Here is a 17,021-nt window from a genome sequence, read left to right as displayed (position 1 = left end):
TTCAGTTTAGTTTTACAAATGTTTTACCTTAGTTTTAATATATCATAATATATCATAAATAAATATATTATCATAAAATCCCACATTTTGTGAAGACCAGTACTCACGTATTTCACTTATTTAAGCTATCTAAATGTTTTTTCACACCTGGTTTTACTTTGTAGTTATTTTAGTTCCTATAATAACCTTGCCACAGGCATATTGGAAACTTCTTGATATTAATATCATGGACCCAGGATGAATGGTCACAGCACACAACATGGACTCTTAGTATCCTAGCAATTTTAGGCTCATGACATATAATTGCACCCTGTCCTGACATCTTATAGGGAGCACATAGAGAAATTGGGGGACACCAAATTATTACCAGTTGAGCCCGTGTGTGCCTCTTTTTGTCTGCAGCCACTGATGCATGACAGCCTCCAGTTTATATTCAGTGCAATTTAACATCCTGTCTATTTATCCTGTATTTAATACAGGAAGTTGTAATATATTGTAGGAATAATGCATAATGCACATAGTTTTTATATAAAGATCTAAGGCACATAGATTTCTTTTTCTGTTTCTTATCATTTAATTCTGCAAACCACGTGGAATAAGTTATTTATGTCAGTCGCTGCCACAACACCGGGATCATGAGTTGCACTTTTCGCAGCACTGTTGGGTCTTGAACACGCCACGAGGTGACTGCGGCGTCGCGCGGCACTGACGTCACGTGTCGGCCCGGCCACGCTTGCGCACTGCGGATCCGACGCTGATGCAAGAAATTTTTCGGCGCAGCGGCGACTGATCGAGTGACAAAAAGTTGCCAAATTTGAGCCGGTTTTCAGCCCGCAGCCATGTCAGGAGACGAGGTAAGACGTCGGGTCTCTTCTGCCGTCTTGTGTTTGTCGCTCCGGCGGCTGTTGGAGGGGGAATCCGGGTGAATTTGCGGGCATGTCGGTGGGCAGGATGACTTTGGGGCCTCGGCTGCTCCGCTCCTCCCTGCAGCGGCGGCGGCTCTCACATGGCTGCTGCCTCGCTCACAGCGAACCATCTGGACACAATAACGACACAGACAAACACAACAAACCCACCATTACACCAACAATCACTTAGTAAATCCCCACTAAACATATCGCCTTGATTCGCCTTGTCACCGTTTTTTTAAACGGTCAAACCTCTGAGCTAACGTTAGCTAGCAGTTAGCAGGCTAGCTAACAGGGCTTCCTGATGGTGCGGCGGCTGTAACGGTCAGTTTTCTGTTTAAATTTACAGAAACATTTAACGATAACAGCCAAAATACACACTTTATTTGTCCGAGCACAGCCAAGACAAAAGGACGACCTCAAATGAATCAAATAGTTGAAATTTTAACTGCTGCACGATTTGGACCAAATTTCCTACCTCGATTTTTATCTCGTTAACAAAACGATACATGTCACGATATGACCGTGGGTTCACACCTGTTTTTTATTTCGTAAGTGTAGCAACAGTGAAAATTAAGAATTCTTCAGTAAACAGCTATATAATATCAAATTGAAGTAGAAATGAAGAGTTCATTTGCAAAAACAGATAAAAGCCATTCTTAAAATGAATACACCTTTTTCACTGATACTGCTTGGAGTACACACACGCATATATATACACACACACACACACACACACACACACAAAGCATGATTTAGGATAATAAACATTATGCCAGACTAAATAAACATATAAAAATAGAAATAAATATAAAGTAAATTTAAAAAAAAATTCAAAAAAGTTCAAAAAGGTTTAATAAATTGAAATGGAGATGTCTGTTTTTGCAAATGAACTCTTCAAATGTAGTTATTTAACACAGCATTGTACTGAACAGAACAGGCCGGTCACTGTCTTAGACTAAATTGAAGTTGATATCGTCCATATTGTTGCCTTTTGAGAGATTTCCCTTGATAATGATATGATAAAGATATATCGTTCAGCCCTAGTTTAAATCCGTCTCAGTTACACAGCCAATACAAATAACTTTTAAGAAACATAAGTATGAACAATATTATAAATTAGTAAAGTAAATAAATATCATTAAGAGCTGCAGGGTAGGATAGAAGTCATAAAGTCATCCATACTGTGTCAACAATGTAGATTATCAGTGTGGTCATCAGTATTGTCACTGTATCATCTGCTCAAAGTTAAACAGGGTTGTACATACCAGTTTGTGTTGATTTTTGAAAAGCCACTGTATTGTTCAGCAGGGCTAGGATGATATGTTTCTTTCTCGATTGGATACTGTCATGATACTTGGGTGCCAGTTTGATATGTGTTGCAATTCCACAAGTGTTATGATTTGGTATTATGAGTTATTTTTAATTTTTGTTTTTCTGAATTATCCTCTAGTTTGTGTCTGTAAAGTTTCACGAGACAGTTATTGTCCTAAAGGTCACCAAGGGTCATTTTATACAGTGACATCACGTTTAAAAAAAAAAAAAATGGTTTCACTACAATGAAATGGCGATGGTGGGGGCTAACATCATCACACATGAACCAAATTGGGTTGATTGAATCCACAAGAGTCTGTTTTTCAGTCAAACCCAATTTATGTGACTCCAAAACTGTTTAGGCCCCAGTCTGCACAAATACACAATTTTACAACAGTCCAGAAGAACACATTTGTACTGCCCGCACAGAAATGCAGGGTTTGTGGTCCAAACTGCACAGGCTTAGCATAAGGTGGCCATGACTGCAAAGGGGAGAGCCGTGGCTGCCCAGAGAACCCATTTTCATTGAGAGATCTCGAGGTCAGAGGTCAGGGGACCCATTTTGAACATGGCCGTGCCCGTTTTTTTGCAGCCTAACTTTGGAGTGATATTAAGCCCCCTTGCCGACAACCTGGCATGACGTTTGGTCGGCTTCCTTAGGTCATCTAATTTCAGATGATACCAATATCTTCAAAAACAGAAAGGCGGGTTGTTATGATCTGTGAGGTTTGTATTATACCTGCTGACAACTTCCAAACTGTACCAACATTTGGTGATGGTTTCACACTGACAACAAACCACATATTTTTCCAGTCCCAGTAATAACCCAAGACACAATTTTTCCTGTTTGTTTTCATCCCCCCTTTCTGTCCCGAAGATGATATTCGACCCCAACATGACCAAGAAGAAAAAGAAGAAGAAGAAGCCCTTCATGCTCGATGAGGACGGAGGAGACGGGCTGGCAGGAGAGGAGGCCAAGGAGGTGGAGACCAAGGAGGTGGAACCAGAGGGGGGAGACGACAAGGAGCTGGACCTCGACGAGGATGAAGGGAGGAAGAAAGGTGAGAATGTAGTGTGTTGCTCCAGGAAAAAAGGCCACAGCTAAGAGAGAAACCCTCTGAACTACTTTTACTCGAGTACAGAGCTTTAGTACAGTTTTGAGAAAGTGTCAGCCCTCAGCTTGTGAAACGTTTAATTTACTGCAATATTTTTCTCAAGGAAATATTGTACTGTGTCCACCATTAATTTAAGAACCTTAGTTCTTACCACACATGCAATAACATCATAAACTATGACCTTTAACATAAAAATATTAAATACAGGCTACTGCAATAGTAATTTTACACTCTGAAAGGAACCATTTTTCCCAATAACTACTTTTAGGCCACTTCTAATACTTCAATTCATTTTTCTGCTAATACTTTTACCTAAGTAAAACTCATAATTCAAAACATTTACTTTTAATGGAGTATTTTTCCATTTTGCTGTTACTTTTTTCAGTAAATGATTTGAGTATTTTTTCCTCAAAGCTCCACTCGCTTCACAGTGGAGCTCTGCTTACTGGCAAGGAGCCCTTGACTGTGTTTTATTTATTACAGATATTTACTCACCCTAGATTTCCTTTACTTTTCTAGCCTTTTTCAAAATTCCATATCCCAGACTTGTTATTTAAATTTATCAGCCGTTTAAACAAGGTAAACTGAGCGTGGTGTTTATTTGGTTTATCTTTCCAAAGAGCCGTCTGATGATCTAGATGACCTGAACTTCTTCAACCAGAAGAAAAAGAAGAAGAAACCGAAGAAAGTATTTGATAATGACATTGAGGAGGGAATAAAGGTCAGTTCATGTTTAAACCAGCAAACTAATTTGAGTTAGAGTAAGAGCATCAAACTTTTCTTGAACATTTAGATATGAAAACTTTATATCTCTTCTATCCTGGTTCAAAACTGCCTGTATTTGGCTTTAATTTCTTGTTCTGATCTTTATCACACACACATTTTTCTTTTCGTTCCTCCTGTTCCACCTCTGCTGCCGCTTGTCCATCTCTCCCTCTTCCTCACACATTCGGTGCTCATCGTGTCTGTGCTGACTCACTGTTGTTTCAACCAGGAGCTGAAAATTGAAGGTGAGCAGACGGAGGCGATGGAGGAGGACGATCTGGACCTCATGCTTCCTGCCAAGAAGAAGAAGTCAAAGAAAGTCGACTTTGAGGAGGGAGAAGTCCTGGAGAAAGACGACGGTGAGAACAAATAACTTTCTCTCACCTAGTAATTGTATTCTGTCCAGAGTCACTGATATTGCACAGTTACGTGGAATGTCCTTTTATAATCCCGCCTGTGTTACATGTTTTCTCAGCTTTAGAAGACGATGAGGGGAAGAACAACGACGGCATTTCATTCAGCTCCTCCACAGGACCGGCTTGGGCTGGCTCTGAAAGAGACTACACCTATGATGAGGTGGGACAGCTGTAACTAACACACACACACACACACACAAGGAGAGGGGCAGCTTTTTTTTGCTTGTATTCAGTAAATGTAGGGGATATGTGTTGGAAAAAACGCTGATGCATACCCATGTTCTCTGTCACATATTCATTCTTTTTATTTCATCCTCAGCCGCTGGACAAATATCATACATCCCCATAATTTTCATGTAAAGTAAGACAGCAGGAGTCCTAGTTCAAAGCTGCAAAGAGAAAAATATTTCCAGTTCTTACCTGTTTAAATTCCCTGTAAACCAAAGACACTGTTAGAGTTACTTTTGGACAGTCTTTTTGCTCTATATTAAACTATTTCATTTGCAAATCAAACTCTTTAAATGCTATTAGGCTGCAAAATATATCTAAAGACGGTGACTGTAAACTACAGTTGGTGTGACTGACTGCCCCCTGTGTGTCTCAGCTGCTGAACCGAGTCTTCAACATCATGCGAGAGAAGAACCCCGACATGGTGGCCGGAGAGAAGAGGAAGTTCGTCATGAAGCCTCCTCAGGTGGTCCGAGTGGGAACCAAGAAAACCTCCTTCGTCAACTTCACAGACATCTGTAAACTGTGAGCCTCCCGCCGTCCTGCTTCACATAAACTGACCAGTCACACTGCAGAAACTTAAATCAGAATCAGAAATACTTTATTGATCCCTGATGGGGGGTCAGTTGCAGTTGCTCTGTGTATAGGATTACGTGAAATTACAAGAAATAGAAAAGGAAGAGCATATGTAGTGCCCTCTCTTTATGACATCAGTTCTGCTAATTCAGACTTTCTCTTCTGCTAAACATTTGAGTGGACTGTAACTTTAACCGGATCCTTACATTGTGTCTTGCTGCAGGTTGCATCGTCAGCCAAAACATCTCCTGGCTTTCCTGTTGGCTGAGCTGGGAACAAGGTGAGACGCTGTTGTATTTATTCTCATTTAACCAGGGGTAAGGCCAAATTGTTATTTATGTACACTAATGGAATAAATATCAGTGTCTGTCAGTGTAACTGAAATTGAGCACAGAGCACTAATTTATTTCCCATTATCGGCATCCTCATCATTTTAAGTGCTCTGCTCAGAAACAAGGTGCGTAATTACAGTGATGGCCTGCAAAACAAGACGGCTCAGGGTTGGTAGTGAAGAGAGAAAAAAAAACAAACACCTCTTTACTCACCATGCCCTTAAATAAATTTGTTTACTGCAGAATTATGTGGAATTATGATTGTGTTGTTCTAATTTGCATTTATTCATTCATTTTTCTGACAGTGGTTCCATAGACGGAAATAACCAGCTCGTCATCAAGGGCAGATTTCAACAGAAACAGATAGAAAACGTCTTGAGAAGATATATCAGTAAGTAGGAGTCACACACCAGATCATCATCATCGTCAATTTATCATTTACAGGGAGCAGAAAGCAATTTTTATGCACTTTTCGAATAATTGCTTTGCTTTTGAGCATTATTGAATAATACTTTTATATTTTTAGTGTCATACCCGCTCAGTCCTTGTATGCAGAGAAAGAATAATATAATTTATTAGCACATCAATGAAAGGACTTTGTCACACGTCCAGGACCGAGACAGGTACCCTGATTCCCCTGATCCACAAAGAGATATATGATTGTCATGAAACCCAGGGAAATAAACTAGCACTATTGAGATGCTGGTCAGTATTGTCTTTACAATACACAAAACCTTTAACTGCAGAGAAACGCTTACAAGCCAGAGTTTCGAGAATGTCCCCCTGCCTTTAAGAGCTGCTAACCAGCCGAAAAGAAATGGGTTTCAGTTTTCAGAGATTAGCGTCCCATTGTGTAAATGCTAATGTAGTGTTTCCACCAGACAAGAATAAAAGTCCAAGAGGGTGAAACGCAGAATCATGAAAATAGTCAAATAGATAGTGAATACCAGCTCTGCCCTTCAGAAGCAAACAGCAGTAGACCTAACTACATTTCATCTGTCTGAAAGGTTTAGAACCAGAATCTTGGTTTTATATCAGCAGAAATTAGACCCATGTATGACTTAATTATTTACATTTCCACTACTGTGTTTCCAGTACCTTTGTTTAGGTAGAATTTGAACAACAAAGTACTTTTCTTTCAGTTACAAAACTCAACAGTTACTGCTGTTTGGGTTTAAAATGATTGGTGTGTGCAGTCAAACAGTAGTCCTGCACTTTGTGGGTTTAGCATCATCGTCACCTCTCTCTCTCTCTCTCTGTGCCGTGCAGTACTAACTCTGTTCTCACCCCTGCAGAGGAATACGTGACGTGTCACACCTGCCGCTCCCCAGACACCATCCTGCAGAAGGACACTCGTCTGTATTTCTTGCAGTGCGAGACGTGCCACTCCCGCTGCTCCGTCGCCAGCATCAAGACCGGCTTCCAGGCTGTCACGGGCAAGAGGGCACAGCTCCGCGCCAAAGCCAACTAAACGCCACCTAACCCGGGCTCCCCTCCTCTCCGGCACTGCCCTCATTCCCCAGCGGGGCCGGAGCTGGGGCGGGACGTCCCCCTGATTTGCTAACTGGACTCTCTGAATCGGACTGTGGGAGTGGGTTTGGCTGTTGTTGAGCTGCGTTGAGGCCGGACCAGGCAGGGAGTGAGAGAGTTTCTACAGCTGAGAGGCTTTGCAGAAGAGATGTGGTTTTACAGGCACCGTAAGGCAGATGATGTGTACTTAACATGCATTGTTGTTGATGTCGTCCGACTGATCAACCGCGCCCCCATCCTCATCTCTAGATATTTTTTTTTTCTTCAGTTGCTGTGATTTTTGATTCTTTGTTCCTTCCAGAGAATCCCTAATTTTTGTTCCATTGAACGCTTCCCACATATCAGTTTGGATATGAATATCACATTGAATATGTAACACTGTTCCCAAAGTTGACCTAAATTTCAGTTTAGTAGCTCTGATAACTCTAGCCTTATGATTCAGTCATTTTCTTTATCAGTGTTTTAGTTTCAAGCTCAACATTTTGTTACTTGACCTGAAGGTTGAGCGCCTGTTTCTGGTATTGCAGTGCGCTACAGTACAAGAATACCAGTGCAAAAACGTGTCTGAAAACGAAAGTCCTCTTCCCTAGCTTATCAAACGGAAAACTCTGAGTCACCAGGCTAGAGTGTTCATGATAGAGAGGTTCGTCACTGTAACTAGCCTCTGGCAGGCTTCTGATGCAGGCCTATTTTGGATTATCATTTTATCAAAGCATCCCAGGTGACAGAGTTAAACTACTTGGGGTTGAGCAGGATGAAAACACTTATTCAAACTTTAAAGACTTTAATGGACATGTAGCGCGTGAGAAAGAAATAGAAATCCTACAGAGTGTTTGAGTGCTTCTATGGCATTGATGAGCATTTGTGTTATCTGTTTTTTTTTTTTTTTCTTTGACTTCTTCCTCTGCAGTTTAGATCAACAAATTCTACCTTGGGGGAGATTTAATTCGATGTGAAACTGTGAAAAAAATCGACTTTTCTGAAGCTAGTTTTGTCACGAGAATCTGGTTTCTTAAGATAACGCCAGCTGGGAGATCGCTCACGCAAATGCCAAGACCCAAGTGCTTTGCTCTAACTCGTCACTCTGCCCTCCTACACGACAAGCTAATTCTGAGCAGGCACCTCAGGTCAGACCCCCATGACACATTTGTTTTCACATGGGATCCAAGAAACCAACACCACAAGCAAGCCAGGAAATGAAGAGATTGCATCCAGTGTGTGAGCGAACATTAATTTGATCAGTTAAATTACAGTACAACTTGTTTGTTTTTGTTGAAGATATTTTCAATCTTACAACATGTTGTCACCAAATAGTAAGACTTCAGAGGATAAAATTACAGATTGAGTGCTCTATTAGACCTCTACCCAAAAATAAAAATAAATAAAATATATGGATGTGAAACTTTTGGAATGAAACTCCTCACATAGAAATGGTTTTGGTTCTGCTCTTGTCTGAGAAGCATGTGGATAGCAAGATCTCACTGGAGTAATTTTAAACCTGGTTTTTACAAAAATAAAATCTTCAACTCTCTCTCTCCCACCACTGATCTCTGCTTATTCAGACTGATGGCAAGGCTAACGCTGATTTACATAAATGTTGCTGTGATCTGTTCTTTACGGAGATAAATCAGGGGAATCTGCAGTTAGTCAGTTCCTTTGAATTCCAATATTTACATAAAGGTTTCAGTTTAATTTGGCTGCTATGAAAACCTGAGATTGTATCATTAACAACATGAGGATGGTCAGATTGTAATGTGGGCGCCATGTTGCTGATTTCTTCTCCAGGCCAAAGCTCAATTGGTTGTAAAATATATAACAACAGAACTACATATAGACTGGTTACAGTTTAAAGGGAAAAAAAAGGGTCTTAGGAAGGCGTTGGCCCCCCATGAGCCTCCAGAACAGAATTAATGTGCCTGATATGATCCTCCACGTCTCAGGAACTCTACTGAAGGGATGGACAGAGCAAATATTCCCTCATTTTGTGTTTTGATGGTAGTGGAGAGCACTGTCTAACATGTCGCTCCAAAATCTCCCGTAGTATATGATTTATATCATTTTCATCCACATCAAACCATTCAGTAAGCACTGCAGCCCTGTGGATGGTGGGATTATCATGGATTTGTCAGACAGATATAAAATACATCTTTGTGTATATATGTAAAATCTTTAAGTAAATATATGAGTGGAAACTGATAGAATAAAATACAAGCACACACAAAATAAATACACTATCACATAGGATATCATACAATAAACTAATTCAGTGAGGTAAGGTAGCAGTATAAATATGTGGAATTCGCCATGCACATAGTTAGTAAATGTTTCAGATTCTAATGCAACAAATAATTAATTTTATACAAATTTATAAGTTAATTCCAACGGCATATTAAGCGTTTATATTATTAACGAGGTGCATTTGTTCAATTAAATATCGAGGTACTGTGAGTAAAGTCCGAGCCTTTACTTTGAAAGCCTAGCGGAAATAACCCAGTCTTTGGCGCCTGCTGATTGGCTGGCTCGGTAAGAACAGCCAGGGCTTCACGAGCGCCGCAGCAGCAAAAGGAGCGCGTCGTCGCAGGGAGCGGAGCGGCACATCGCTACGTTAGCTAAAAAAAAAAACACAACATGCCTCGTGTTTACATTGGGCGTTTGAGCTATCATGTCCGCGAAAAAGACATTCAACGCTTTTTTAGCGGATATGGAAAACTAATGGAGATCGACTTGAAAAATGGGTGAGTGTTCTCTGCAGGTTTGTGCCAACGCGGGTTAGCTTTAGCCGCCGATGCTAACGACGCCAGCGACGGTTTGCTAGCTTCGCACGCTTCTCTGCCCTCATGCTGCAGCTCAAAGTTTGGGCCTTTAGCTGGTTTAGGCCGTGCCCGCCACTCAGTTTCGATTCCTAAGCTGTTTTGATAAATTAGCGGTAATTAGTTTGGTGATAAAACTCATTTTCCGTCGACTTTTCCCTCGTTTGTCCGTGTGGTGAACGACGCATGGCCAATATGGCGTCTTTGTTTGTGAAAGTGCTGAGTTGCGATAAGGCGCAGGCATGGCGAGTTGTAGAGTTACAGCTCGGTGTGAATGAACACAAGCCACGTTTTATTTTAACCCTCGTGTTACCTACCAAATTTACTATCAGTTAGGGGCAGTTTGACTCCAGTAATTTAAATATCATGAAAATAATCATAATTAAAACTGTTACAAAGTTTATGCCAGGTATTGGGTAGGTCTTGTTAACCACCTAAAATAGCCCCTCATACACCACCCCATATATCACAGTTCTTGTGGAAATAATGTTTTTTAAATTTCACATCAGTGATTCTCACACCACTGCACTAACAGCTAAAGCAAATGTGTGTAACATGTTGATATCTTATGTTTCAGAGCTAAAAAAGCCTGGAGTCACACTGACCCTAAAGAAACACTGGTGCATACAAAATGTGTACAGGACTGTGACAACACATTTAATTTTAATGCTTACCTAGTTGTTCCCATTTAATTAAGAAAACTAGGGAATTTGAAGCCAGAAAATGATGTTAATCCTGTATGCAGTGATGGTTGACACTGAATGGGGTCAGATTGACCCCAAATATAATAGGAGGATTAATGTTAACTTTTTTCCCCCCTCATTAGGTATGGCTTTGTGGAGTTTGAGGATAACCGGGATGCCGACGATGCCGTTTATGAGCTCAATGGGAAGGAGCTGTGTGGGGAGCGAGTGATTGTGGAGCACGCCCGGGGGCCACGACGAGACCGAGATGGCTACGGTGGGGGTTACGGGGGTGGTGGGCGCAGTAAGTGCAGTCTATTACAAGATATTCCCTCTCCCATTTCCCCTTGGGTTGAGGTGTTGATGTGGACTGCACACAGACACTCATCATTTTTCATGACAGCATTAACCACCAATCTTAATTTCACAGGTGCAAGATACTTTTTTTTTTTTTTTTTTTTTTTTTTTTTTTTAAATAGCCACACAGTTTTGGATCACAATTTTTAAACACCATGTGGTGGTTTTTCAAACTATAGTACAGGTTGCATGTCGTCCCAGTAGTTATGCAAGATGATTATATAATGAGCAGTGGCACTACAGTCATTTACAGTCTACAGCCCATTATGTTACATAACACTACTAAGAGGTAGGGCTGCACGATATGGACAAAATTTCAAACCTAGATATTTATGCCAAATATCCCAGTAGCAATACGATATACAATATGATTATGGGCTCACATTTATTTTAAATTTCAAGTGCAGCAATAGTGAAAAGTAAGCATTCTTCAAGAATAACATAATACTAATAATGATAATAAATGGACAAGTTCCCACATAGCTATTGAAACCTTGACTGATTTAAAATGCCCTTTTGTGTGGAGGATCTAGTTCAACATTTTTCTTTGCTCATCTTGTAGTGAGTCGATTGTAGGTAACATTTTGAGAGCAGATTTTTTTTAACATCTTAAACTCTAAAGCCGGCTTAGGTAATATTTGACAGAGTGGTAGGTCATGTATATTTTTTTTTGGTAGGCAAGCATTTCCATTACCCCTTTTCCATGTGTTTTTTCACCTCGGAGCAATTGTATGTTATCGCAAACGCTTCATCACCAACATAGTATAGTTCCTAGCCTAATCATTTAGGAATAGACTAACATATTCATGTGAAATGTGTATAAGTTTTTACTTTAACTTTGGTATATATTTTTTATTATATTCAACATTAACAAAAGTCCTTGATGTTTCAATTTGAAAGAGTCCAGTTGCGGGCTGAGGCTGAGAGTCCATTGAGGCTAAAGATGACTGGCTAAGATGACTGCCTGTCCCGTTTGGCCTTGGCTTTCACCTTACAATGTGTGTGTGACCTTTGCCCCCCCTTGATCCTTGGCTGACCTAACCGGAAGCCATGATGACAGCAGCCTTTTGCCAATAGACCAGGGGTGATGGTGAGGATTGCCATTGGTTTCTATGTTGACAGCAAAAATGAGTGGACCGGCTCTAGTAAAGAACTTACACTCAAAAGAAATGTTGTAAGTGAGCAAACTGGAAAAGAGAGAAATTTCGGACTGAATTTCCGGTCAAATGGCTCAAAAGAAAAAGATTGGTGTATGTGTTACTTTCAGTCGCTCTTACTCAATTTAATCAAGCATTGTCCTTGACAGCAAACCTATGTGGATGCCTCCTTTTTATTTGTTTTCAGGGTTCAAACGTCTTGCAAGAACATCACTGTCCATTTGTTAAAGCAGCTAAAGCTTCAGTGTGTTGTACCAGAGTAAGACAGGCTTTGTATAGCTGGAAACAGATGCAGTGGTGTTCTTTGCAGCAGCGAACAACTTCAAAACACTGAACAGTTCAAACTTTACGCCTGAGCAGAGGCTTGTAGATCACTTATCTGAAGGTTTGTGTTGACTTGAAAGTGGGACCAGATGGACCTCTTTGTCGTAAAACACAAATTTTTTTTTTACCAACATGGACTCATATCTGGCACGTCACTGTCTCGTATTTTCTGTGAGTGTCAACCATTTTGATTCTCTCTGACTTTTTCAACCCCCTGTTGTTTTTAAAGGTAGTGGCTACAGCAGCCGGAGCCGCACTGGCAGGGATAAGTACGGGCCTCCTGTCCGTACGGAGTACCGACTCGTCGTCGAGAACTTGTCCAGTCGCTGCAGCTGGCAGGACTTGAAGGTAAACATGTGGAGAAGGAACATAAACCAGTGTTTGCTCAGTATTCGCTCAGCAGCAGCGGGCAGGGTTTAAAGTTCTCATGCACCACGCCTGACTTTAGGCATAGTGTTTGCAGCCATTTTACATTCATGCAACATTTAATTAAACACAATTTACATATTAACCCCACAATTCCAAGCTCAGTTTTATGCCACCATGGTCGTGTCACTGCTGTAATATAATTGTCATCACTGCTATAAAACCATACCTTGATGAATATTTTTTAATATAGAATTTTCACAATCCTAGAATCAACCAACACTTCTAACAAAGTTGCCCATATCTATTTGTGACCTTGAACCTGAAATTAAGACACTGCAGCATTTTTCCCCCCCAGAATGAATATTTAGTTTCAGGAGCAACATGGATATCAAACATTTTGCAACTTGGCCTGTTCATCTAAACAAGTCAAGTGTTTATTTATTTGGTCAAACTAGAGAATATCAGTGTTTTCCTAATGCATATTTTTTCTTTGTCATCAAGGACTTCATGCGCCAGGCGGGAGAGGTCACCTATGCGGACGCCCACAAGGAACGTACCAATGAGGGAGTGATTGAGTTCCGGACCCACTCGGACATGAAGAGGGCCCTCGACAAGCTGGACGGTACAGACATCAATGGGAGAAAGATTCGTCTGGTGGAGGACCGGCCTCGCCGACGAAGATCCTACTCTGGCAGCCGCTCCAGGTGAGGAGAATCTGTTCTTTTCTATTTGATCAATTTGGATTCCAAAAGCCTTTTTGCTCCTCTTAAATTAGCTTTTCATTAATCAATTTTAATTTTTAAATATTTCACCTTTTAGGTCACGGAGCCGCCGCCGTTCCCGCAGCAGGAGCCGTAGGAGCCACAGGAGCAGGAGCTCCAGAAGCCGCTCCAGATCCCACTCCAGGTTGTTCTTTCATTTGATTTGCACTAGTTTTGGGCAGTATCCAGAATTTTTTAGAATGTCCTCAAATTATATTGGGGTTTACAGTATAATTACACTGAGGTGTATGATATCACCAGCCAGTTTAAAATAATGTTCTATGGGCTTTGAAGGAGAATTTAAATGCTGGATTCATACAGTCATTGCTATGTACCATCTCTGTCCACAAGGGGGCTGCACTTCACCCTTATTACCCTGCCTGTAGGGTAATAAGTGCAAAGGTCTGCATATTCCATGAAAAATATGATTCTGTTCAAACATTACATTACTTAACTGTTTACCTGTCTCACTGTCAAGTGAACAGTTGTCTAAATCCATAATTTTACAGGGAGATAGCCGCTTAGTGTTACTGCAGGAACCATATTGTAGACTCTGATCGCTGGTGGTTGCTCGATTAAAAAATTTTTGCTCACAGGGTTATGTAGATTTGCTGGCTCCCCCGTCATCACATGAAGCTATAAATTTGAAACGTTGCAGGATGGCAGCAGCTGCATTTTTGGTCTGAGTGGTGAATGCCGCTCTAATACTGATAATACTGTTGTTTTGTACTTACCTCAGGATAGTGTATTACTACCCAACTCTAATTTTGCACATTAAAATCTAAATTGAGAATAGAAAAATCCAAGTAAGTGGATGTGATGTTATGAGCTTTGTTTAAGTTTTTTGTTTATTATGATGACATGAACACCTGGAGAATTTTTTTTTAGCTTTGTGTCACTTTTTTGTGGCATTTTACTGTTTTAGAGAAAAAATAATTTCCTCCAAATTCTTTGTTTCACCACATTCACTGATATTTTCACATTTGTATAATAAATCCTTTGGTAAGTGTAGCTCACAGAAACAAATGGGAAACAGCACCATGTAGAATTGATCTTGTTATACTAAAGGTACATGTTCCAACATTTTACTGTCAGTGGAAAGCTTTGCTGTGAGTCATTTTAGATTGAGACTAGGGTTGAATAATATGTTAGTCATCCTGCATTTATTTGATTTATTTTCTCTTGGCTTCTAGCAAAATATGTTTTCTTACATCTGGAGAAAACAATTTGAGCGTCAAATTGTCAAATAATCACAATTCCTGAAATCTGGATATTGCACTTGGCCACACTGTAATGTCAAGTGTTTTGATTTAATTTTCCATGTCGGTGAATTTAGGTGTGTGTTTGACATGGTTATACAAAATAGGAGACGTAAACATTTTCTTGTATTCCTTACAGGTCTCGTTCCCGAAGCAACAAGAGAGGCAACCGTTCCCGTTCCAGATCAGGAAGGAAGTCTCGCTCCAAGTCTAGAGGAAGCAAATCTCGTTCTCGCAACCGCAGATCTCGTTCTCGATCCAACACCCGCAAATCTCGTTCTCGATCACGCAAATCCAGGTCCCATTCTGCTGAGCGGAAATCCAAGTCCCGCTCCAAGAGCCGCTCCAAGGTGAAGTCAGAACGGGATTCCCGCAGCCGTTCCAAGGAGAAGTCAGGCGAGAAGAAGTCCCGCAGCCGCTCAGCTTCCCCGGTGGAGAACGGGAAGGAGGACCGCGCCGCCAAATCCGCCTCCCGCTCCCCGTCACCGCAGGGCGAGGATCGCCGATCCAAATCCAGGAGAAGCGCTCAGCCTCCCGCTCACGGTCTCGCTCTCGGTCTAGATCAGCCTCTCAGGATTAGAGGAGCTGAGGAAGGGAGGCGCTCCTCGTGATGTTTTGCTTGACCCCCTATGCTGTACATAACGGGCAGTGTTGTCGTAATACCGGCTTATGCTTCTCGAATCGTCCACTTTTCTCCTCCAAGTGTGCACTAGTCTCCTACGTGTCAGAGACGGAAACCCCCAGCAGTGTTAGGCAGAGCTGCGTGCCAGCAGACGAGTTTCAGTTTGAAGCGGCTCGTTAGCGTCTCAGAGACATTGACGAGCCCGTCCTCAGAAACAGATCCACCCTTCAGAGGACTCGTGATGTACTTAACGTTCTTTCAGTTAATTTTTTTACCAGATCTGTATAATCTTGAGGAAAAACATTGTGGGATAATGCTGTGGCTTGACTGTCACTGTGAGGGCCTGCAGTCTAAGACATTTTCCAGTCATTTTGTACAACTTTATTTTTTTCCTACTGAAGAAGTGCATGGTTGTGGGACAAAAGTAGAGCGTTTGGCTGCAGCATGGGAACGGGTCCCCCTCTGATTTGTCAGTTACTGCAGTCCCGATAGATGCATTTTCATTGGTTCAGTCAATCTTAGTACTCTAATGGCACTCTGAAATGCGTTAACTAGGATACAAGAGCATATATAGAACTGCATACTGCAATACACGAGGAGGGTGAGATTTTCATGTTTGAATGTCTGTCAGACACATTATCATTATTGATCCCTTTTTTTAAAAAAAAAATCTTGTACATAGAGCTTGTGTGAGCATTGAATACCTGTTTTCTCGCTTATTTTTTGCAGCTCATGTTCTCATCGTTTGAGCAGAAGATCTGTGAAATGGGATATTTTTTTTTAAATAATTGCTTTGTTTTTGATTATACATTTTGAATAGAAATTTAATTCATTTTGCATCGGAGCTTGCCGCTGTCCTCGCGCCCCTTTTTCCTCATTTCATGTTCTGATTGCATCCTTGATTAAGCTGTTTTTTTGTTTGTGTTTTTTTTTTTTTTTTTTTTTTTTTTCAGTTTGAGTGTCTTTGTTCATTCTCATCCATCCTTTCCACTGTGTCATTTGAGTTCAAGGGATTTGTCAAGCCCCTGTTTTGTTTTGGTTGTGCAGGTAATAATAATAATGAAAAAAAAAAAAAAAAAGCAGTTGCATTAGTACTGGGAAGGTACACGCGTTCCTGCCTTTTGGGGTTGTAAAATACTTTTCAGCATCTGATCTGTTGAATGCATCCCGTCTCCAGACAGATTCTGGTTAATTGTCCATACAAATGAGATAATTACTTTGATTAAAATACAACATGTTCTTTTTATTGTACGTTTAATAAAGGTTCTTAATGAAAACTGGGTTTGTCATGCGGTGTTTCTTCCATATGTCAGGATTGCCACTTACAAAACCTTGACTGCAGCATCAGCCTGACCTATATCCTGCTAATTATATAATAAATGTCTTTCATTAAGGCTTGGCCGTTTCTGGAAAGTGAGCGGTGTTAATATTTTGGGGGCTGGGGTGTGAGAGGACAGGACGTCTGGTTTGTTGTTTGTGGCGAAAACAACAGCAC

At 40.9% G+C, this 17,021-nt stretch overlaps 2 protein-coding genes across 2 annotated transcripts; both read left to right on the top strand.

Annotated features, from left to right (window-relative positions):
* Positions 1 to 679: 679 nt before the first annotated feature.
* Positions 680 to 8,724, top strand: eif2s2 (eukaryotic translation initiation factor 2, subunit 2 beta). The gene is made up of 9 exons (XM_030056280.1): positions 680 to 854; positions 3,100 to 3,283; positions 3,958 to 4,058; positions 4,332 to 4,461; positions 4,578 to 4,678; positions 5,123 to 5,271; positions 5,546 to 5,602; positions 5,960 to 6,045; positions 6,950 to 8,724. Exons 1-9 carry the CDS (start codon positions 840 to 842, stop codon positions 7,123 to 7,125), a joined length of 999 nt encoding a protein of 332 aa, XP_029912140.1. The 5' UTR covers positions 680 to 839; the 3' UTR covers positions 7,126 to 8,724.
* Positions 8,725 to 9,727: 1,003 nt separating this feature from the next.
* Positions 9,728 to 16,803, top strand: srsf6a (serine and arginine rich splicing factor 6a). The gene is given in 7 exon segments (XM_030056275.1): positions 9,728 to 9,919; positions 10,821 to 10,981; positions 12,745 to 12,863; positions 13,386 to 13,588; positions 13,704 to 13,790; positions 15,044 to 15,417; positions 15,420 to 16,803. Coding segments are annotated over 7 exon segments (1,116 nt in total). The 5' UTR covers positions 9,728 to 9,812; the 3' UTR covers positions 15,485 to 16,803.
* Positions 16,804 to 17,021: the final 218 nt, after the last annotated feature.

The sequence above is a fragment of the Myripristis murdjan genome, chromosome 7, assembly GCF_902150065.1.
Source record: "Myripristis murdjan chromosome 7, fMyrMur1.1, whole genome shotgun sequence".
NCBI classification, from domain to species: domain Eukaryota; kingdom Metazoa; phylum Chordata; class Actinopteri; order Holocentriformes; family Holocentridae; genus Myripristis; species Myripristis murdjan.
This window is presented reverse-complemented; position numbering and strand designations above follow the sequence as displayed.